Raw genomic sequence first — 24833 nt, 5'->3', positions numbered from 1 at the left:
TGGGGCACCACCTCCGTGGGTAATGCCCCATAAACCAAATAAGGCAAGTGTCTGAAGACTTTTCTTTCTCCTCCTCTTTCTCCTCTAGGTCACAGCCTTCCACCAACAAGAGAGGATGCTGAGGTTTGATTCTGCTCTGCCCTCTCAGGTCTCTTCTTCCTCAGTGTGTTGTATATTCTCCTTTGCTTTCCCAGATCCTTTCTCCACCTGTCTCCATTCTGCTCTGCCAGGAGGCAGATGTCAGGAGAATGAGGTTACTCTTCAGGGGGATCCTTACCCGACTGGTCGCCACAGGATGGCTCTGATCCACTACAGAGGCCACAGCATCTGCTCTCTCTACACCTTCTCTTGCTTTTCAGGCTTAGATGTAGCAAGGTTGCCAATATCATTAGCCCTAAATGTACAATACTATCCCTTGCTGGTTTCCATTAACCCTTTCCACACATCTGTTAATATTTGTTTTTATTAAATTAACCTTAATTATTCCACTTGAGTGTGGCATTTATTTCCTGTTGGGACCTGGACTGATATACTGAATTATTTTCTTTCCTCCTGCACAAGTACCTTTCAAGCCTGCCCATAGTGGGGCAACGCTCAAACATTTCCACTTTCTTCCCCACCAGGAAGAACTGCTTGTGTTTGTAATATATGTAACTGATAAGACCTAAAACACCATGATATACATGGCCTTGGTAGCTCTATTCTAGAGTGTCATGACAAAAATAAAGGTACACCTCCAGGATCATCCATGTTGCTGTGAATGACAGGATTTCATTATGTTAAGTGAAATAAACCAGGAACGGAGAGATAAATACCACATGTTCCCACTCATATGTCGGAGCTAAAAAAGTTGATCTCATATAAGTAGAAAGCAGAATAGTGGTTACTAAGGGCTGGGAAATGTAGGGAGGAGGGAAGATAGGGAGAGATTGGTTAAAGGGTATAAAATTACAGCTAGATAGGAGAAATAAGTTCTAGTTCTCTATAACGCTGAGGGATGACTATAGTTAACAATAATTATATATTTTTGAATAGCTAGAAGAGAGGATATCGAATGTTCCCAACATAAAGAAGTGATAAATGTTTGAGGTGATGGATATGAAAATCAGCCTCATTTGGTCACTATACATTGTATGTATCAAAACATCACTATGTACTTGATAAATATGTATAATTATGTGTTAATTTAAAAAAATCTTAAAAAGGTATACCCAGTCACATTTATAGCCTCTTCACACAGCTAAATATTATACCAAATACAATATTATAGTTTTATGTAGAAATTTACTAGTAATTAACATTAGAAAATTTTAAATAACTTAATGTCAATGGAGATGATAAATAAATATGAAATCATGATAATGGGAATTACTATTAAAAAATTGATTATTCCTTAGTCCTTTCTAAAAAGTTCATGATATTTCACATGAGATGGAACTCAAATGGAATGTAATTTACTAAATGGCACCAATTACTGGAACAAAGGCTTGCTTCAGTATTTTAAAACAATGATTTGAATTAACAACACAACATAAAAATAATTTATTTTCCTTTGACTTGATTCTGTTGATCATTTCTAGGAATATATGTAGCCACAGGCATGTGCATACACCCGTGCACGCACGCGCGCACACACACACACACACACAAAGATACCCTTAGCAGAATTTTGTGAGCTCTTGTTGAAAGGTACACTGAAAGCTCTGACTTCAGCATGATACAATTTATCCACATAACAAAAATATCGTACCCCCTAAATTTTGAAATAAAAAAATAATAAAATAAATTGAATTTTTTAGACAAAAATAAAGAAAATTAGGTAATTTTGGCAAAAAATAGTCCCTTGTAAGAAAGAATAGCCATCAGATATATAAGTTATTGAGGAAATTATACCTGTGAAAACAAAACTTAATTGCTATTGATTGCTAGATAACAGCATTAGTTGTCACAGTTTATCAGCTCCTACACAATATGTACATATGCACACATTCACGCTATTATTAAAAACTGCACCTGGATTGAACATATAATTTCAGTTATGTATGATCAACAACACATTTGGGCCTACCTTGAAATATAAGATACATCAAATAATCATTTTCTCTGTATTTAAAAAATTAAAATAACGTTAAAATTTGTAGATATTCTCAAATACCCATTTACTTTGTGCCAGCAACAGATACTTATAACATGAATAGTCCAAACACAAATAACCAAAGTAAATGGGCAAATATATATATACAATTTATATTTTGGTTAATCTTTATTAAGAATTGGTTAAGTTATTTATAAATAAACTATAACATTATTAAGAACTGGTTAAATATTACTTTAGTCCTATAGAGAAATTTGAACACTAAAAAATTCCAATTTATAGATATAGCTCATAGCTATAATTATTTTTAAAGTTCATTGTTTTTTTCATTATTGCCAATCCTTTTATATTTCTCTATTTTCTGTATTATAAATGTGTGCTTCAACTTTTTCACAAAAAAATCGAGTATATCTGTAATGTGACTATCTATACATAAAGCTTAGAAACTAACCCCATAAACAATGACTAATGCAACATGGACTACTATTTATGCAACTTTTAGTCATGCAACAACATCTAAAGCCTAAACAATAATTCAAAGTAGACTTTTTAATTTTAAAACATTTGAATATAAAAATGGCTATGATACCTTGATTATTTCTTCGGTTCCAATTAATTCAGGAAAAAGGTCAAGTTCTACAAAATTAAAAACAAAATTATTAAAGTTTATTCAATTATTTTAGCCTTATGGATTTACCTTTGGATGAAAAGAGAGAAAATTAAAAAAAAATAAACAAAAAGTAATGTTAGCTTTGAAAATACAGAATCTCTCAAAATAAAAGTTTCAAATTTAAATTTTAGTTTTCTACATTACTGAACACTACAGAACACAATACTACTCAACTTATATGACATTGCATTCAAAACCTTCATCTCTATCTTTCACTCCAACAGCCTTCCCCACTCCCACCCTAAGTCTGAATGAAGACAAGAAGAGAGAAAGTTTATGCTCTGCACTATCCCAATGCTGCTATATGTCCTCAAAGAAAATGTATATTCTATAGAAATTTCCAGGCATAACTGAACTTACATTAAATGTCTATCATACCCAGGCCTGTTTTCCAATACAGGCTTTCTTGAGTTAATTTTTATCAGAAAATTTCTAGGTATTGATAAATGTAAAACCATAAAATACAGTTCTAGTATGAATTCTACATGGAAGAGAATTCAAGTAAAATCTGTAAGTGCACCTAGCTCCCGAGAAGATTTAGATAAATTTAATACTCTTGAAAACTTAGCTGTTTCAAAGTTACTTACCGTGAACAATTTTCCGTGCTGTAAAATGGAAATACTCACTAGAAACAACCACAGCCTTAAGTTTTAATTCTCAATATTCTTTTTCTTGTTAAAACTGATCATGAAGGAGAAAGATCATGGGAACTTTTGGATCATTAGTGTTCTTCTTCTATTTTTGTCCCTATGAAATCCCTTTCCCACTCTCTGTTTATTCTTAGCTCTTTTTTTTTTTTTTTTTTTTTTTTTTGAGACAGAGTCTCACTCTGTTGCCCAGGCTAGAGTGAGTACCGTGGTGTCAGCCTAGCTCACAGCAACCTCAAACTCCTGAGCTCAAGCGATCCTCCTGTCTCAGCCTACCGAGTAGCTGGGACTACAGGCATGCACCACCATGCCCGGCTAATTTTTTTTTTTATATATATTTTTAGCTGTCCATATAATTTCTTTCTATTTTTAGTAGAGATGGGGTCTCGCTCTTGCTCAGGCTGGTCTCGAACTCCTGAGCTCAAACGATCCGTCCACCTCGGCCTCCCCGAGTGCTAGGATTACAGGCGTGAGCCACTGCGCCCGGCCTATTCTTAGCTCTTTATGTTTCCAAATTAAAGTGATTTCAACCATCTCAAACACTTGTGTCTTTGTAACTTCCAGGAAAATCATCACGTGAATTTAAATATGAGATGCAACTAAACTGTGCCAGAACTTCAATATGATTTTCTAAAAGCTACAATAGAGAAGTTCATGCATGTATAATAAAATCTTCAAATTGAGCACATGAGACAATACCTAGTTTTATATTAAATAGTTTAAAATTGAGCCACTCCTTGTCATAGACTTCTAAAATACTTTAATGTTAATAATGGCAAATCATAATTACTTGTTAGTGATACATAACTCGTACCGCAGATTTTTCTTTGTTAAGAGGCTATAAAAAAATCAATAATATCCCATTTCTTTCAACATGCTTGAGAAGGTGTTATAAAATTTTTAAAAAATTGTCTAACTTCACCTAACTTCATACTTGTAATGGGCAAAGGCAGTTTTCTTATTTCATTGTCAGGGTTAGGGTAGGGTGTGTGTAATTATCGCATTGAGGATTGATTTCCTTTTCTATCAATATTTTCAGTGTGTATTGCATTTGACTTATTTTTACCCTTTTACCAGAGCATAAATTAACTATATGGATTATGATTTCTATTCTAATAAATTAAAATACAAGATCCTTATCTAATCACATCCCCTGAAGAATACCAGTGACTTCCACTATAATGGGGTTTGCTATTTACTGAAATAAGAAGTAAGACTATTTCCTTGGGTCTCCTTAGCTCTGGAGCAGGACATGTGGGCCTAGGCAGCCTCTGAGACCTTCTTTGTCCCATGGCACTTTTGGGTGATCACCCCAAGTGTGGGTGCCTTCATGTTGCTGTGTATAAATCCACTTTGAAGAGTCTTCATTCTGGTTCCCAATCGGTTTCAGATTATTTGAATTGACTGAAATTCTGGGGTTTCCCAGGAATATTGCAAAACCTCTACTTCCCAGAATCCAGAAGTCTTTTGCTAAGCCTCTTAGAGCAATTTTGAAATAAAATAATTTTGGAATATTGTTTCTATCTTCCTAAAGATCCTGAAGCCAGGATTCTGGATTTGCAAATTCAACACCCTGGCACTCAAGGTATAGCTCTGCTGATGGGCACGGCTTTCATGTTGGGTACTCCTAAGCCTGCCATTTCCTTACAAATAATAACATAGTCTAGGAACCACTGGTCTGACTATTTACTGATACCTTAAATAGCTCAAATTTATAGTGGTTTATAGAACCTTCTCACTTCATCAAAACAGACTCCATGAAGGCTAGGAAAAAGTCCGATGGTGAAAAAACAGTCAATATTAGTTTTTTTTTTTGGAGTGAACACTTAAAATTCACATTTGTGTAAATAACTGAACAAAAGCTGTTGACTCATTCTGGTTTTGTTTTGGGACACATGTAATGTTAGATTTAAAAAACAACACATTAGTAACACATTAATAATCTATAACACAAAAAAAGCAACACTGATGTAGGTTGGCAAGCAAGGCTTATTTAATTTTTTGAAGGTAAGCTAAGTTTCACAGTGCAAAACGCAAAAGCAATGTAGACTGCAATCACTTCAAACTATGATTTTAAATATTATACAACACTGAAAGCATAGCATGGTACAGGCAGAGTAAGGACAGATGTATAGTGATTAACAAGACAATTATTATACAACTGAAAAGCACACAGTAACAGAAAAAAAGGTGCTTTAATTAATCATGTGTTTAAATTTAACACATAACATATACTTAAATAATGCCTCTGTAACTATACTACTGGGAGAGAAATAAACATAATTATCTTAGTAACAATGAAATAAATATATTTATGAATTATTGATTTATAAATATAATTTTCTAAAAAGTCTTTTAAAAGAATACACATTTCTTTTTAACATTAAAAAGGATTCCTTGACAAATTTAAATTAGTTTCCGGATATGAATTGACATATTTGTTTTAAAATAGAAATTTGAATAATAGTTAGTTTATAATGTTACTATTGTACACAGGTTTAATTAAAATATACAAGCAATAAGGTAATCTAATTTCCAATTTAAACGCACACTTTCATCAACTTTGGAAGTTAAATGCACAATTTGGAAGACAGAGTTTTTCTTTACAGATAATGACTATACTAGAGTATTCAGAATCTATGAAAGAATGAGGGCAATTGTAAATTACCTCCTTATTTCTTTTTGAGAAAAGGAATAAAAATAAGGGGTTTAGTAAACAGCTTATACTAAATAATAATAAAATAATTCAGTAGTGTCTATTATAATGTTACCAAGCTAATGGAACAACATGATTAACAGGATGAAATGGTACTAATAAAAACCATGAAATAAGCAGCAAACTCAGAAGCCACTTACATCTATATTAGCCACATAAATGGTAAAGTTGACAAATCTTGTTGATACCAAATCTGTTTTATCAAACCACCAGATAGTACTACTGTCAAGATTTTACTGGGATATGTTTACCATAGAAGCAATATTACAGATAATGTATTTTCAGTACTGAATTGTAAATACATGTATTAAAATGTCATTACAGTGTTTAAGAAAGAATCAATTTGAAGAGAACTAGTATTTTCTTTATTAAGAATAGGAATATCTCAAACTTTGGGTAAACTAGCTTTTTATTTTTTTTCAAGTTTCCACACATAGCATTTATAAACTGGCTTTTGATGAAGGAATTTTTGATAAGAATAATTAGGGAATAATCTAGCTAAGTTTTTAACCCTGGGCTTTTCAAAGGTAAAATGTATTAAAATGTCAAATCAAATTTCATATTTTACTAAAACATCATTATTGTACAAAATGTCTTAAGGAACTGAGACCTGCATGGAGATTAAATGGTGTGCCCAAACAGCATTTCATTATTACAATGTTCAATGGTGTCCTGATCCTTTGAATAAATAGAAATTAAGGGCCGGGCGCGGTGGCTCACGCCTGTAATCCTAGCACTCTGGGAGGCCGAGGTGGGCGGATCGTTTGAGCTCAGGAGTTCAAGACCAGCCTGAGCAAGAGCGAGACCCCATCTCTACTAAAAATAGAAAGAAATTACATGGACAGCTAAAATATATATATAGAAAAAATTAGCCGGGCATGGTGGTGCATGCCTGTAGTCCCAGCTACTCGGGAGGCTGAGACAGGAGGATCGCTTGAGCCCAGGAGTTTGAGGTTGCTGTGAGCTAGGCTGACGCCACGGCACTCACTCTAGCCTGGGCAACAGAGTGAGACTCTGTCTCAAAAAAAAAAAAAAAAAAAAAAAAATAGAAATTAAGTTATAATATTCATTATTTTGTAACAAATGTGAAAATATCACAAATGTTATACTTTGTGCTAATATAGACTTAGTCTAAAAGGATCACTCAGAAATTGCTTCTGTAGAAAATACACATTTAATCTGTTTTTCATATGCAATAAGATGCTAAAAAATAAGAAAACCAAAAATATTCAGAATGTTTAAAATTTTAACACAGTGAACAGAGTAAGAAAGAGTATAAAATAAATAACTGAAAGTAATTATTTCTTGTAAACTCTGGGAAATTGTTTATGTACAGAAATTAGAATAGTATTTTTAAGCTGAGCTAGTAAAATTAAGTGAATGTGTTCAATATACTTCGAACTAGAAAATGCACACATAAGGGTGGAGATTTTTTATATGCCATATTTCAACTAATTCACACATTATATTGGCCAACATGGTCAATGTTGTGCTGATAAAGACGGCGTTTTCTGGGTGGATCAATGTGAGGAACTTTGGTGAGGGCTGCCATTCAGTGGAGCAGCATATATTAAAACCATGGTTAGTTACTTTGGTACTCACCTGTCCATAAGACTTAGAGCTCACATTCCATTTAAAAAGTATCTGATTTTGAAAAAAACCAATGCTAAGTAAAGCAATAGGAAAGAGGGTTATATCCAGGTCATGAGGCAGGTCATATGGAAATATTAAATAATGATATTGCCATCATGATAGTAGTAATATTCATTAGTTATTAAGATCAACTTGATAGATATCTTGGCAATTTTTTAGCCTGTAATTTGGAAGACTGTATATTATAACACCTAATGCTTTGACATATACTCTTTAACTTAAAAAGTCAACTAGTAAGAACAACTATGGCAAGGTGATCAATGAACACGCACTTTATTTAAGCGCATGTTGGACTGAAGTCCTTGCAACAGGATTTAGACAACAAAGGCAAACACCACTGCACATCAGTTTTCCTTCCTTATGTAAAACTAAAACAGGTTATGATTAATATAATTTGTAACCATTCATATACATTAAAAACATATAAAAATTTCAATGGGTAGTCTCATGAATGACTAAAGAATATTTATACTTGTGTATGTATGTATGCATATATGAATATACATATGTATGACGTGTATATATATATACACACATACATATACACACACACTTCCATTCTATTACTTTAAAACTGCTTACAGTAACAAGAGGAAAACTAATTTAACTATGTAAATTTGTAAACTGTCAAATTCTGACAGCACTTGATTGAGTTATTGCATATGCTCTGAGATAAAAAGATTTTCCCATAGCACTTAGAGAAGATGCATGCAAATAAAACAGTTAGAAAACAACTTTTATTTGTTTTGTTTTTATGAAATAAGTATTTGCAAATCAACGAGGAAGAAAGCACTCTCCTGGCCAAATTATAAAAAGTGGATAAAAATATCTAAGATAAACTGTTGAGATGCTTTGTACAGATATTTCAAAGTACCTCACATGATCTTAGGATCATGTAAATACTTACTACATAATGCTTTGGGGGCTGAAAAAGGAAATAAACACAAATGAAACCAACTCTTAATTATCCAAAATAATAGTCTCAATATTTACATAGCAATTTTCATTTGATGACCATTACAAACATTTTAAATAGGTTTTGTTGTTCTCATTTTACAGATGGAAAACTTCAATACTAAGGACAAATTTGCTTATTGTCCTGCACCAGATCTGCTGAAGGAGAAACAGGTCCCAGGCCTCACAAAATTACCTGATGATCCAGACTTAAAACATTTTGCCTTTTGGCCAAAAGAATATAAAGTCAGAGAGAAAGCATCAATGCATCCGGTAATTAAGCCAGCCTGATTTATTTAGATAGTATGCAGGAGTATGAGGGGGGCACTTACCAGAGTCATCAGCAGGCATGTCAACAATCAGCTGGTCGCTGTATTTTCCGTATAAGCCATTAGTGCATATGGCTACTATCTGAAGAACATAACTCATATTGGGTAGTAAATTATTGAGGATAGCACCCTAAAAGAAAGATGTTAGCAATTACACAAATGTATTAGTCTCATCATAGTACTATGAATAGTCATAGGACAACTAACACACTATCCATCTTTCTTAGAAACCTTTTTTTTCTTATTGGTTAAGAAAAAGATTTACATTAATATTTTCTTAACCTAAGAAAAAGCTTAGGCAATGTTACTAAATTGAACTTGAGGTACTTGTGAATTATGAAGATATGAGGAAACTAGGAATTTTTTTTTTGTTTTTCAAAAATCAGATTTGGTTTTATTTAAAATTTTTTATTTTTAATTATGATGAATACATACTCGCTGTACATATTTATAGGGTACAAGTAATGTTTTGATACAAGCATATAATGTGTAATGATCAAATCAGGGTAATTGGGTGTCCATCACCTCAAGCATTTGATCACTTCTTTGTGTTAGGGACATTCCAATTCCACTCGTTTAGTTATTTTGAAATATACAATAAGTTATTGTCAACTATAGTTGTCCTATTGTGCTACTGAACACTAGATCTTATTCCTTCTACCTAAGTGTATTTTTGTACCAATTAACCATCTCCTCTTTACCCTCCCTCTCCACTGCGCTTCCCAGCCTCTGGTAACCATCATCCTACTCTCTGTCTCCATGAGTTCAATATTTTTTTTAGCTCCCATATATTAGTGAGAACATGCAATACTTGTCTTTTTGTGCTTGGTTTAAGAAAGTTTCATTTTTCACTAGAATTCATCAAATTCATAAATACCATAAACTAAAAATTAATATTTTAGACAAATAAATGTGTAGTATTTGCAAATAAGGAGCAAAATGTGAAAAACACAATGGACAACTAATTTATCTCTTTATCCCCTCTCTCTCTATATACATATATATGCAAGATAGTAATAGAGTTATCTTCTTCACATAATTATGAAATGAAAAATATTATTTAATCATAAATCCCACAATTTTCCCAGATTATGACATCTCTATATTCTAGACAGTGGAATTTAAAAGTTGTTAAAAATTTTATCTATTTTGTCTATATGATAATAAATATAATAACAATGACAGTTTTTATTTAACTGCAGGACTCTAGGTGCCTTAGGGAAAAGTCCAGTGCCCTTTAACCTGCAGGGAGGTCTTCCTGGACCCACACCCAGATGAGGGTTTGTCAACTACACCTCAATCTATAGCCAACACTTTTCTACCAAAGCAAAGTTTAGTATTGAGATGCTCAGGCCAGAAGGAATCTGTACTTTATTTTCTTTAATTTGTGTGCATGGGAGGAGGGAGGGAGAGGTGGAACTTTTCATAAGGTTATCCCCAAAGTTTTCACCTGACCATGACTTCACATCTGTTACCTGGAAATATGATGCAAAAAAAAAAAAAGTTGCGAGTCCACTACTCTGTTTTCCTGTGCTGGTATAGAGTGATGGGGGAAACAATACACAGTGTACCAGGGCACTGAGATTCTAGGCCCAATTCTTTCCACAACTGTGAGAGCTTATTCAAGGTATTTATTTAACTGTTCTCAAAATCCCTTTATTTGTAAAGAGAGACCACACTAAATGATCTCCAGTTTATAAGCCTTCCAAATGTATCAATTCTATGATGTTATTGTTGGCAAAATCATGGTCTCCTTGTAATTCAATGTAACTTTCGACATAATTTAGTACAGCTTTTGCTTCCCCTACTCCACACCACCCCGCTGGAGACCTTAGTACAAAGTCTAAAATAACCAAGGGCAAAAATATACAATCATCAGTAAGTTCCTACCTTGGAAGTTAAACTATAATGTTATCAAACATAAAACAATTAATCTTATAGTTACCAAATCTTGATAGCCGTCTGTCAAAAATTCATGCTTGGTTTGGTCTTCTCCCTCCAACTGCTGGTACAGAACTGCAAACTTCTCGATCATGGTATCATAAACTACTCGAGGTCTTTCCCATGTAACAAGAAGGCTGGTGTAATTCTCTGGGTCAGCTTGAACATTTTCTGGTTCTGAACTACAAACTTCAGAGAAAAAAAATTCCAGTTATTAATATAACTGTTAGCCTACAGGACTTTAATATGTAAAACATAGTCCATAAAAATTTGTGTTTTATTTTATTTCAATGTAAGATGAAAAGTTACAATTTTCCATGGTGGAGCTTTTGCTTATGCCATTTCCAATATCTAAAATACTCTTTTCTTCCCTCTTATCTCTCTATCTGTTCAGGTCCTACCTTCCCATTCAGGAATGGTCTTGGTGAAACGCTACCTCCTTCACTCTGATCTCTACTGAAGTGATCTATGTCATTTTCAATTGCCTATTTTGTTTTATGATATTGCATTATTTCCACACTCTTATATGATTTTATTCTGAGTGGGTCTTAACTCCTGTAGTAGATTATAAACATAACAACCATAGTTCTTTATTACTATGTTGCCTAGAACATGGTCTTGAATATATTTGGCATAAAAATTCATTTTTAGAAATAAATGAACAAAGGATATCTATAAGCTTGTGGTGGTCTTTATTTCTCTTGTTTTGTACCTGACAAATATATTTAGCTCAGGATGAAGGAAATTTCAATTATAAAAGACAGCCTATTGTTGGGCACTTTGTTTTCAGAGAATTCTTAAAATAATTTAAAATTCCCAGCCAGAGAAAACCATATAACAACTAAAATGATCATTTCGGTATTTTTCAGACATGCTGACAAAAATCTCACTTTGCAATCATAAATAGATTAGGCAAATAATTTCAAGGCATTAGAAGATTTGTTTTTCTCATCTGAAAAAAAAATATTGTGAAAATTCATTAAGAGCCTTAAAATGAATTCGAGCCCATACTGGGAATCATGCCAAAAATTTAGTCCCATAAGAAAGAATGCCCTGACACGTTCTAAAAATGCATTCATAATGTGATAGTTTGGACTAATTGGGAGGAGAAAATTATAAAATTTTATGGTCTTGTGGTAATGAAGTAAGGTAATAAATATAATCTCTTCACAGGCCAGAAAGATTTGCAAAGCAATGGGAGAGAAGGATCTCTCAAGACAAAAATTAATTAATACGCTAACAGGATATGGGCTTTATTTTCAGGTGGTACCTGAAGTTACAAAGCCACCAGATGGGAGCATGCAGTCTGCTTAGGTCAACCAATCATCACTGATACAAAAACTACAAGGATTCAAAGAAAATATACCAGCACCCGCGTCAAATTGTGATCAAAATGCCTTTTTCTTTTTATTAGTCTGTAATTCATCTCATGAGCACAAGAGGGCACTCACAACTAACAATTTACCTTATAAGTTGAAACATATTTTACATGCAGTATTCAGTATTAGCAATTTTAGCATATGTACACTATGCTAGCAATGGTACGGAAATGATTCAGAAAAGAATAAATACATATATCCTTTATATAAATACATGTTTAACTTTATATGAGTTAGAAACAAAATTTTTCACTGTAGACCTGTGATGTCATTTTTTGTTTAGAGAGGGCTTAGAGTGGAGTGTTCCTTTAGGAATAAGAGGATAATTCTTTCATTATCAAAAAACATGAATTCATTTTGGTTACATGTTATGACTTTGCCACATTCAAACAATGATTTGGGGTGTGCCTTCCCCCCCTACAACACTCACCACGTCCATTACTTGTGAGATTACTCACCCCCAACCCCCAATCCCTAGAGAATATTACTACTGTGTTAGCACCATAGTATTGTAACATGTAATCAAAATGTTTGTACCCCCATAATATATTGAAATAAAAAAATAAAATATTCAATTCTACCTTAATAGATAATAAAATGAAAACAAAAAACCCATGAATTCACAAAAAGAAAATGTACAAACATAAAAAAGAATGTATACTAGCTTTGACTTTTAAACCTGTATATGAAAATATCTCATAATGAGTAGCATGCAGGATGAAACATGTAACTTTTCTTAAAAAAGAAAAAGTATTTTACTTTAGGTCTAGACTACATCATGTTACTCTATGTAGTGACACTTCTATTAATGTCCACCAGATGGCAGACGACCATCAAATAAGGGCAGAGACCTCATTCTTGCTACTAATGAATTCCAAGCCCACTTTTTGGAAAGCGGAAAATGATTCTGGACAACATCATTTGTGGATTTTTGCCCTGTAAAAATCAATCTCACTTTTTAGAAAGTGGAAATGATTTACAATAAAAAATGCAGGAGTTTTATGCATAAACTCAAAACAAAAATATCTTTGGAAAAATAGAAAAGTATTACTTTCAAAATATCCAAAGGACTATTGCTTAAACAGCATAAACTACTATGGTCAGATATCCATGTTTATCTTGCCTTAATGTGTACAGTTAGATGCTTCTAATTTTAAGAATCAGTAGACTCCACAAAGAACTTTATATTTCCTTCCCAGCATGGTTTCATCATTTGGTGTCTTCCTTTTTAAGTCTGTGGGAGTTAGTTATTTGTTTAATAGTTTTAAATTTTAATTCGAAATTTATTTTTAAATCACTCCTTGTATTTACTGATAATTAACAACTTAGTAATACATTATAAAGTTATAGCAAAATCTTATCTTTTAGATGCTGAATCACAAAATTTTATGGAACAAAACCCAGATGCATTTAGAACATATTCAAGAGAAAAGCCTACATTCTGTATATAGTCTATAATGTTGCCAAAGGGTTGCCCTTTTATAAGATAGAACTGGATCTTTTTAAAGTAACATTCTAGTTAATTCCTTATATACTAATTTATGTTCAAATACAAAGCTGGGTAATGACCACAGGAGAAATAATTAATACACACTAAATTTTCCAAGTTTTCTCTGTTTCCTACTGAAATCAGTCTAATTATGTTATTAAAAGGATATATACTCTATAAAGCATATTATCTGTATTAAAAATCGAGAAGAGTTTTCCAGATCAATATGTACTCAGATACCAAATACAGGTTACCATAGAATAAAATAGTAACAAAAATATAATTTCCTTGATAATGGGGAGTTCATAACTCTGTTGAGGTCTCATTTCCTTCTTGAGAACTACATTTCATATCCTGATTCCTTTCCACATCTACATGTGATCAGGGTCATAGTTACTGATTCCTAAGAGAATGTTGGCCAAGAAGGACAACCTGGTCCTTGCAGGCCTCTGGCTATGGGGCGGCCTCTGACGCATCTGGGGCCCATGTCAAGTCACACAGAGCGCAAGTAAGTGCTTCAGTACTATACAAATGCAAAGGGTCCTCACTATAGATAATGAGGATATAGTATTTTTTATCAGGGAGCTATAAATGTCCTTGCTTAAACACTTACGTTTAGCAACACTCCTCATCTGCTTGTTCCGGGCACTTTTGACATACGGATGAAGAAGGTGCTATCCTTGCCTTTGGGAAGCTCATTCCTGTGATAGCTTTCTAACATCTAGATTTAGTAAGTTCTGAGATCTAATGAGTAGTTTTAGTTTCTAAATTCTGGACTCCATTTATAGAGAATGCACAACAAACTTGTAAAACGAAATCTGCCATTTAGATCAAATTAGGTTGTGCTTTTCAAAATCACACATATTTTCCATTAGAAGTTGTAAAATCTTCACAAACTTTTAGCTGACACAATGTCTTGTGGTTTATCATTCATCATTTCATTACTTACATGAAGAGTGAAAACCTAGTACATAAGAATGCACACAACTCGTGAAACAAGTACCAACAGATTAATAAGCAAAGCACTGAATATCACAAGAAAAAAGGAAAACGTGGAGAAAAAAAGAAAAGAAATGGGGAAGGAGAAATATAAATGAATTTTTTGGCTGTGACAAATCTCTTTGTTAATCAAGAGAGTTGATGCAGACGGCCAAGGGGAGGTGGGGGCTTTCTTCTGCCTTTGTGGCTCTTGTACCTGCCTTGGAAGAAACACAGTCTGCCTTGAGAGAGAAGGTGCAGTCCTAGCTCCTTGTATGAGTAAAGATCTCAATAGATACGAAAAGACAGGAGAGTGACTCTTGGGGAGTGGCTGAGAAAATGTCATAATTACCTGAGACTATGCTAGGCTTTACTCAGTTGTTCCCCACTAATTTGAACTTGCGTAGAGTTTAACACAACTCGTGACAAAAGCACTTTGTGAACGCACACCAGTAAGTTCACCATGACTTTATTTGTGGTTTCTAAGCCATATTTTAAAGAATATCAAGACAGGTACTTTGATAACCACTGTGAGAGAAGCTTGAAGTCTTACAGACCCAGAAGATACCCAATAAGGTTGTAATTTCTCTTCAGGGAGTAGAAGATCTTGATACAACTAATGTAAATATTGATATAAGTGTTAAATGTAACAATTGGAAAAGATATATCATTGTCTTGCATTTACAGATGATTACATCATTCACTTTAGATAAACAGGCAAAAGGAGTCTTTGAAATTCTACCTACTTCACTCAATCTTTTCTAGGGACATAGAGTAACTTTGTCAGCAGTTCAATTTGTAATATATTATACAATCTTCTAAGAAGTAAATAATCTTCATTTCACTTTCTGAATATAATTATAGTGTTTACATACATGTGACCTTCGCAAATGCTATTTACAACCACTGACCTTCAAGAAGGTAAGTCTACTAATGTATAATTCATCATGACATTTTTCAGGAAATTGTAGAAAATTTTTCAAGCTCAAATATATTATGCTACAAAGACACTCCCTTCACTTAACTCTGCCTTGAAAAATTTTATATTTTGTTGTTTTTTTGTGAAAAAAGGTTGCATTAAATATTATATATTACTGTGCTAGCAAATGAGATTTCAAGTACATTCATAATTTTATTCAACACATTATTGTACAACACATGGAAAACTTGGATAGTATGTCATAGTTGTGACAGCTTGTCTCTTTATACATAGATACATATTACAATAATACTAGTTATGAGTCTGGAGTATATTATAACAAATTGAACTGCTTTGCAAGCTTTAGCTCATTGAAACCTCACAACAACTCTAAAAGGTGACCATTTTTAACTTTCCCATTTCATAGGTGGGGAAACTGAGGCTGGCAGAAGTTAAGTAACTTGACAACTTTTATACAACTAATAAACATTGGTACTGGGGTTTGAAATCAAGTCTAATGGACTGTAAAGCCCAAGCCTTTCTCTACTGTGCTTTACCCCCTGCTGCTTAGTGGGAGAAGCTTGTTAGGTGGTGAGAGGGCAGCGTGAAAGCATGTGATGTCTGGAAGGCCTGGATAAAGTTGAACTTCACCTACTTTATACTTTTGCTATGTGTGTAACATTATTCACACGTGGTATCATTACTTAAAAAATAGCTTTTACTAACTCCTTCCAGATCAGACTGTTCTATTAAATTCTATGAGCCTTAGAAGATCCACTGTCCATTTCGTGATGTCAAAAAGAAGTGCCTTTCTAATAAATGGTAGATCTACATAAAAATGGAAAAATAGAGGATCAAAGTTCTGGTAAAAATATGTATGCATTCACAAAATTTTATTGGGTGCCTGCTGTGAATACAAAAATGAATAAAGCCTGGTCTCTGACCTCAAAGAATTTACATAAATATATAGACCTCACCTGGTTTTTGCAATTAATCGCAATGTATTTTGCAAAATACATTTTTCTACAATGCATTTATTGAGAGCAAGATTCTGACAATTTTCGTGCTAGCTCTTAGTTCCCTCTTGGTCAAAAGGAAGATGTTAGATATTTATAACAGCAAAAAAATATATAACCTGATTGTCTAAAATTGAAAAACTAATTTAGGTTTAATAATTGTTAGAACTATAAAATGGAATACTACATAAAAATTAAGAATGGTTTATTAAAAATATATACTTATGTCATGAATTAAAAAAGGCAACAAACATGTAGTGTAGTCTCATTTTTGTGAGATATAATAATATATTTTTAATTTAAGAGAAAGGTCTCAAAGGATGTTTACCAAAATCCTCACAATAGTTAACCCTGGGTGGTGACATTATAGGAGATTTTTATTTTCTTCTGTGTTCTTATCTATATTTTCTCTTTATAATGTTCATGTAATAAAAAGTTATTTTCATATTAAATTTAATAACGATTAAATCCTGAGCATAAATGCAATCCTTAATTCTTATTCTGAAATTCAGTTCCAAAAAGTAGAAAGAAGATAGTATCTCTGTTAAGGAAAAAAAATATCACAAGAATACAGGATATGTGTATGAGGCAAATAATAATGCTTGTTTTATGTAAACACTCATGATGGATAAAGCAAAAATTGTTCCAGTTTGTAAAAAAAAAATCTCTAATCAGATTCACGTCTCCCCTTTTTTAACTGCAAAACAAAAAGCAAGTCGCCCACTTTTAAAATCATTTCAGTAAATGCAGAATGTTATATAATGGAAATCTATAAAAATTATTATATAATAATGTTGATATGCTAAATGTTTATTACTGTTAAATACAGTAATACTTTCACAGAGGATTAACAGAGTCAAAATGAAGAAAGTAAATTATTTAGCTCCTTCTTAACAATTATGACACTGATACTATCTTTTTAAAATTAGAATCTTTCTTTCCCTAGAATGATATTTAATTTTGAACATGAACTGTGCACATATGCTGATGCTACTGTATTGTATTCTCATGAAGGCTTTGCAAAGTTTTAATTATTTAAAGGATGCTCAGGAAAGAAGAACTTGGCTCCGGCCTGTCTGGCAATCTAAAGCCAGCCAGTCATTCTTTCTGTGCTTGTTGCTAATAACACACACATGCTCTCTTTAATCCCAAAGGCAAAGTAATAAGTAAACTTCGGCTGATTCTTCAATTCATTCATTTGTTTCATCATTCATCGAGGAGTCAGAGGGCACTTACTACTCCCTGATAGGTGCTTTATCAGGTGTAACAGGTAATACTGAAATCAAGCAGATAGACATCTACCTAGAAACTAAAGAAAGGCAAAAAAGGCAAAGTGCCATAACTGCAGGTAAGGGACCATGATGGTTCAGAAGAAAGAAGAATAACTTTCAATTATGTGTAGCAGGGCCTTAATTAATTCATAGTGGCTCACATTAAATTTAAAAAAAGGGTTGACTGAATATTTAACTGCATGGAGGAGACCCATCCAACTGACATAACCTCAGTCTTCTAATATATTTCATTGCTATCTCAAAATCATGTATTTTGACAAGGATTGAAGCTTTAAAATCATAAACATGCCTACAAGTCTATGCAACCAGGGGGTGGAGGTGGGGAGTTCTTTATAATCTCCAACTTTCCGAGCAGGGGATAACTTCTTTGAAAACGAAGGGCTGCTGGATTGCTGAGCTCGCTGGGGTAAGTGTGGGTAGGCAAGTGTGGAAGACCTGGGACTAAGATGGTTCTTCTGCCTTAGCAAGATGTGAAGACATGCATAGGCTGAGGGTAGCAGCAAAGACTCTGTGAAGGAGACTGACCAAAGGGCAGGGTCAAAAGTCGGAGGGCAGGGCTCTGGGGCCCAGGAAAGGAGACTGCATAAGAGATATGCTTCTGCTTAGATAATTTTAGAATAAAACCTGATAACCTTAAAACAAGAAACTTTGATAAAAAAACCAGTATTGGCTTTTGAGGCTCATGTTTACCCTAAGGATATACAATGTAAGGGAATAACATTTTATAAACAATACTTTCTAAGCTGTAGTCTGATGTCTTGGGGAGATGCTAAGTTTTGTAGGCCCCCCCATTACTCCACAAATCTTCAGTCAAAATTCACACAACACAAAATGGTTGTTGTGATTGGATTTTCTTGAGGAAGCCAGGGAAGGGCGCATGTGTAGGACTAAGTACACAGCCTAAGGAGCCATTGAATATCCATTTTTATTGTAAAACTTCTGTTTTTTTCCTTAAATTTTGTATTTTTAGTCCCTTCGACTTAAATGAGTGAGTCTATTTTGAGGTTTTTTGTTGTTGTTGTTATTTCTGCCATTTTAATTATTTCGGAACCAAACCACAAATAGGTGATACATTATTCTTACTCTGGCAGTCACAATAGTGCGGCAGCAGGAATGTGAAATTCTGAAATACACACCTGGTCTAAGAGAATAATATTGATTCCCATAAGCTCCACTCGAGAAAATTGCTTTCCTTACTTTATAGGTGCCATCATACATCATAGAGTATATTTATTTAACATAAAACACCAAGTAGTTTAAAAAGTGTTGTTCCTGTGTTTGACCTTAGGATAAATAAAGCACTCAAATGTCAATACCATTTTTTTGGAGTTCCATGTCTTTAGGGTCACCAGCTTTTGTGATGAAATTATGTAAGCAGAAATCGTGTTTCTTTATAAATATAAAGCACGGTGGAGAGAACTTTGCAAGGCTTTAGAATCAGGGAGATTTGAGTTCAAATACCAACTCCATCCCTTTCTGGTTGTGTAAACTTGGCAAGCCATTTAAAAACAGCTTCGCAAACTGAAAAATGAGGCCAACTTAATAAAAGTGATATGTAGTTTAAATCAAATACTGTATAGTTCAATTCCTGGTAAAGTCATACAATGCATGGCAGCTATTACCATTTTTGAAGCACACATCAAGCATGACCTTCTATGTTTTTTTTTTTTTTATATGGAAATGGATTCTTCAGTCATGCAGTGACTATTCAGTGAATGAGAGCTTTACTTTAGTTGAGCAATGAAGGTAAAGAGATAAACAACTTAATTACTTCTTTCATAAGGCTCAGAGTCTGGTGGGGGAGACAATGAGTAAACAGACAATTGCCATTCTATGGCAAATTCTGTGCAGTTTGGAGCACCCGGGCACATCGCACAACTCCAGATAAGCATCATTTACCATGTACTCTTTACATATGGTGCCTCTTCAAGAGTGCAGTCCTGTGCCCAGTGCCGAAGCCAAACTTGGGGGGATGGAGGTAGAGTCAGAGATGGCCTCCCTGCGGATGCAATGCCCTACTGGTGTCTCGAAGAATGAGGAGGCAGGGAAGTGAAGTCAGGACAGAAGGGAAGAACATGACACCAGGGGGACACAGCATGTACAAATGCAACCTGGAAGAATGTGGTCTTCCATCTTTAGGAGACTCCATGGAGTTCAATGTAAGAGAAGGATGCTAGTTGGGGAGAAGCAGACACTAAGACTAGTAAATACTATACAGAACTTACCACGCAATGACAAGTGGTTTGGATTTTATTCTAAAAGCAATGAAGTGCCACTGAAGGGTTTTAATAAAATATAATTGGTAAAAGTGCATGCCAAGACAGAATCATATTCATTTAATTTGTTATTTGGTCTATTATTTGAGAAAAAAAGACAATTAAATTCACTTTCTTTTTTCTAATCAATTGTCTATTGTTTACCAGACAGGACGTTATAGTATTTAGTAGTGCTGGTAGAAATATAATTAAATTGCCTCGCTTCAGGGAAATTTAATTTGAAACTTAATATCATATTAAATATAGCTATTTATCACTGTTGTCTTGGGCTCTTTTTTTGTTAAAGGATAAACAATTTCACAAATGCCACATTAACATAAAACCATGTTGTTTTAATGCCTAATCTTCAAAAGCAGATGATTATTAAATTAATATTACACATGGCAAAAAATTCATTGCAGGGCTGAGATCAAAGAAGACCATCGACTTGAAAGATTGTAAGTCCCCAAACAAAGGCCACTTCAACCATGTCTTTCATGAACCAGCACAACTGCTGTATAAACTGAAAAGGACAAATCAGTAGATGTATCTGATTGTGTCCTCTGGACATTTTTAAAGGCTTTTGACTGATGTGTCAGCTTCAAAAGACAGAGGGCACTCCAGAGACTCCCCGACTGGCGTCACCTCCACTGGCTGCACCTAACGAGAACATACCTCTTTTCCCCCAAAGAAGGAAACTGGGAAGCAGATTTTCTTTTAATTCATTAATAATTCACTTTAAAACCTATAATGTGTCAAGACTCAGTTCAAATGTGGTTCTTCTATGAAGGTTCCCTAATCATCTCAACCAGTAGTGATCTCCCCAAGCTCTGAACACCTCATCCTCCTTCATTTCTTTCTCATAGCTCTTAGCCAGGCAAATGCCATGCCGTAAAGTGAAATAGGAGGTGTGTATGTAGCTTTGCTACTTATTCATATTACTGGATGTTCTAGAAAAATCACTTTTTAAAATTGAATCTCAGTTTTTCTCATCTGTAAAATGAGTTTATTCATATGGGGAAGAGTGGATTTTCTAATTGCCATTTCATAGATGTGGTAACAGAGAGAGATGCAAAGAACTAAACAGCTTACCTAGAGCTACAAAACTAATAATCAAAATATTACTAAAATTCTAAGTCCTGTATATTTTCTATTACAACACAATTACCTCTTACAACATCAAATCTGTGAGGGTTGCAGAAAAATAATATTTCAATACATACCTGCTTCATGAATCTCTTCCTTTCCAGTATATGAGGAAAACACTTGCCTAGAGAACTTGTACTGTTGTTCTCGAAAATTGTTTTGTAAGTAGTCCATCAACATGACATAGCCAGACTGTTGCATTGTTAGAACTTCACAAAAAACAGCCAACTGGAAAGAAGACCAAATAATTCAACATATCTGCTTCGAAAGCATCAGTAAATGCTTTAAAACAGATTTTCTATTGCAAAGCTAGAAAATAATTATTTTTAAATTGCTTCAAATTACTTCATTTGCTTGAATTTCAAAGATTACCTGGCTTTCAGAAATGCTAACGGTATCTTTAAAAACAATCCAGTTAACGGTGTCTGTGCAGGGAGGAGATGTCAATGAGCCATTGTAAGTGTAGTACTTGTCAGTTGAGTTTGGCAGAAGGTTCCGCAGTACGAATGGATCTAAGGCAGCCTGCTTCCCTACAAAGGAAAAAATATACATCTTAGCTGGAATACCAACACGAGAACTTAGCTGTTAAAATCTTCTATGAAACAGAGACACATACTTTGTTGTGTATTTAATCAGAACTAAAATATTAAGAACATTTTAGATACAATTAAAAAACGGTGATAAAGCTGGCATACCCCAAACTGTCTTATATATACCACTCTGCAGTGTTACATACCTTATCTTTACCACATCAAGATGCTGAAAAGAATATTTTAGATATAAAAGATATTTGGAAATCATATAATTATCTCAATAGTTATATCATTTGATAAGATTCAATATCAATTCATGGAAAACAAATACAAAACCTTATTCTGAGGAAGATTATCTTCAAAAGTCCATAATAAGCATCGTATTTAAGGATGACTTTTTAGAAGTGTTTGCCCTAGATATCAAGAATGAGACAAGGATGTCCTGCCGTTACCATTTCTATTTAACACTGAACTGCAAGACAGGGCCAGTACAATAAAGTAAAAAAAAAAAACAAAAAGTCATAAGGATTGTATAGAAAGAAAGAATACTATCACAATTTGAAAATAACATGATTGTGCATGTAAAACATTGAACAAAATTCAGAGTATTAAAAATAATAAGCGAATCAAGCACAGTCAATATACATAAGACCAATATACAAAAATTAATTGTATTTCTATATACCAGCATCAAACAATAGAAAATAAAATTTAAAGCAGTATGACTTAAAATAGCAAAAGAAAAATCAAATATGAGTAAATCTAGCAAATGATGTGTAAAACATCTATATTGAAAATTACAAAACATTCTTGAGAGAATTAAACAAAACTTTAAAATGGTGGAAAGTATCATGTTCGTGGGTTGGAAGATTCAGTATTGTGAAGGTGTAAATTTTCCCCAAATTGATGTATAGATTCAATGAAATCTCATTCAAAATCCCAGAAGAGTGTGTGCATGTGTGTGAGTGTAATTGATATGCCGATTTAAAACTTAAACAGTATCTGGAAGAGTTTTTCCCAATAACACTTACCAGTAGCACGGCTTTGGCCATTTAGCTATTTGTGTATACCAGTCCTCACGCATATAGGCAGCAATTTGCTTACCAGTGAGATCTGAGTCTAATTCATTTTCCCATCCTCTTAACTAACCCCGCCCAGTGCAAGTCCTGTGCTTCCTATAAACTTTAGGTCATTAATAGCTCCTGAAGCCAATTAATGAGGGGGCAGAGTGTAGAGCATTGGTTTTAAGCCTTATTTGAATAATCTGGGGAGATTCAAAAAAATCCCAATGTCCCAGACCCCACCCTAGATCATTTAAATTAAAATTTCTAGCAGTAGGGCCTGGGCATCTTCATTTTAAAAGCATCCCCAGGTGATGCAAATATGCAACTAGGGTAGAAAACCAGAAGTAAAGTGAAGCCTGTGCAAGGTTTTAGTCCTTTTTAATTATATTTTCCATATTATAAAATGAAATGACTGAACTATTTGGTCTTAATAGTCTGCTCTGGCACTAAATTCTATGAAGACTAGACAGATCTAGAAAGCCTCAAAGAGAAATTTATTTTTATTTAAAAGTTAAATTATTAAATGTTTATTTTTTCTGCAATATAGAAATCTTTGAAGGGAAGAGGTTTACTGTTACTATTTAAAGTTAGAGCTTACTGCTTCCAGTCTGAATTAAAAACTGAATTTTAGAAATAAAAACCTTTTTGAGTGATAGTGCCACGTTGATACAACCTAAATCCATTAGAAAGTTCCAGTTATGTTTGGTTTAATGGATTCGTTAGTAATTTCTAGAAGTTATGTCCTCCTCTCTTCCAATGTCAAGATAAGATGATCAGAATTTAGATTTAAATTCTCAGAAACCTGAGAAGAACATTTATTTTAAATCTGTATTTTCTTTCAGATTTATGCTTTTTATGTTTGAAAATGTTTGTAGATTAAATAACATCCTTCTTAATCATCAATGGACTGCAATTGTTCCTGTTTCTACTGAAGACAAAATCTATCTTACTAATATTTAGTGGAAATATGTGTGTCGAGAATACTAATTATAATAAATAGGAAGCCAGAAATTGACTCACTGCTAAATTAGGGGAAAATAAATTGACACCAGGAGAGCTCGAGGCCAGGAAGGGGAAAGCAGAGGTGAGACATGAGTAAGGATACTGACATAGAGAATTTTCTTAAAATTGGGAATAAAATTAAAGGGGAAAAAAGTTAGGAGTAAGGGAAAGAATGAAAAGAAAGGTTTTGATTTTCCCTTCCTTCGTCCCAATATGGAATTTATCCTCCTGCCTATCCATCTCAATAGCCATCATCTGGTCTCTCTCATGAACTTGTTAACTATTTTGTACCGTATTTTTTTTTGTTACTTACACACATGTCCTAAGCTTCTGTCCTAGACATCATAAGACTCTTCAGTTACAATAGTACTTTTCAATTATACCATTGTCTTCTGAAAAAATTGGACTATGGTGTTTGGTTTTTTTCTGTTTTTGTTTTGGAAAAAAGCATGTGCTTCATCTGAATAATCTCACTTATTGTTAACACAAGAATGATTCACACCTGAGCCAACGATGCTTTATTTGGGACCATTTATTCATGCAACTGCTATATGCTTGAACGTATAATGATGATTAAGCAACAACTAATCAGGTCCTTCCATGGGGAGGCTGACAGTGAGAGGGGAAAAGACAGGGATGAGGACGAGAGATGAGATAAAGACAGAGACCACAATAGGACCAAGCACTAGGGAAGAGATGTCAAATACTTAAAATTACCTCCTATTACTTAGGACAATGATATTTAAGATGGGCCA

At 33.7% G+C, this 24833-nt stretch overlaps 1 protein-coding gene across 1 annotated transcript in view; it reads right to left on the bottom strand.

Moving 5' to 3' along the window:
• Window positions 1-24833, bottom strand: part of PTPRZ1 (protein tyrosine phosphatase receptor type Z1) — a 111594-nt gene that overhangs the window by 48812 nt on the left and 37949 nt on the right. Inside the window, exons 7-11 of the mRNA XM_069461654.1 lie at window positions 21852-22009; window positions 21557-21707; window positions 11010-11194; window positions 9068-9194; window positions 2685-2731 (exon numbers count right to left, since the gene is read on the bottom strand). Of these exons, the coding sequence (XP_069317755.1) occupies window positions 2685-2731; window positions 9068-9194; window positions 11010-11194; window positions 21557-21707; window positions 21852-22009 (668 nt within the window). The remainder of the gene's footprint in view (window positions 1-2684; window positions 2732-9067; window positions 9195-11009; window positions 11195-21556; window positions 21708-21851; window positions 22010-24833) is intronic.

The sequence above is a fragment of the Eulemur rufifrons genome, chromosome 29, assembly GCF_041146395.1.
Source record: "Eulemur rufifrons isolate Redbay chromosome 29, OSU_ERuf_1, whole genome shotgun sequence".
NCBI lineage: Eukaryota > Metazoa > Chordata > Mammalia > Primates > Lemuridae > Eulemur > Eulemur rufifrons.
The sequence above is the reverse complement of the archived record's forward strand: the minus strand, read 5'-3'. Positions and strand labels throughout refer to the sequence as shown.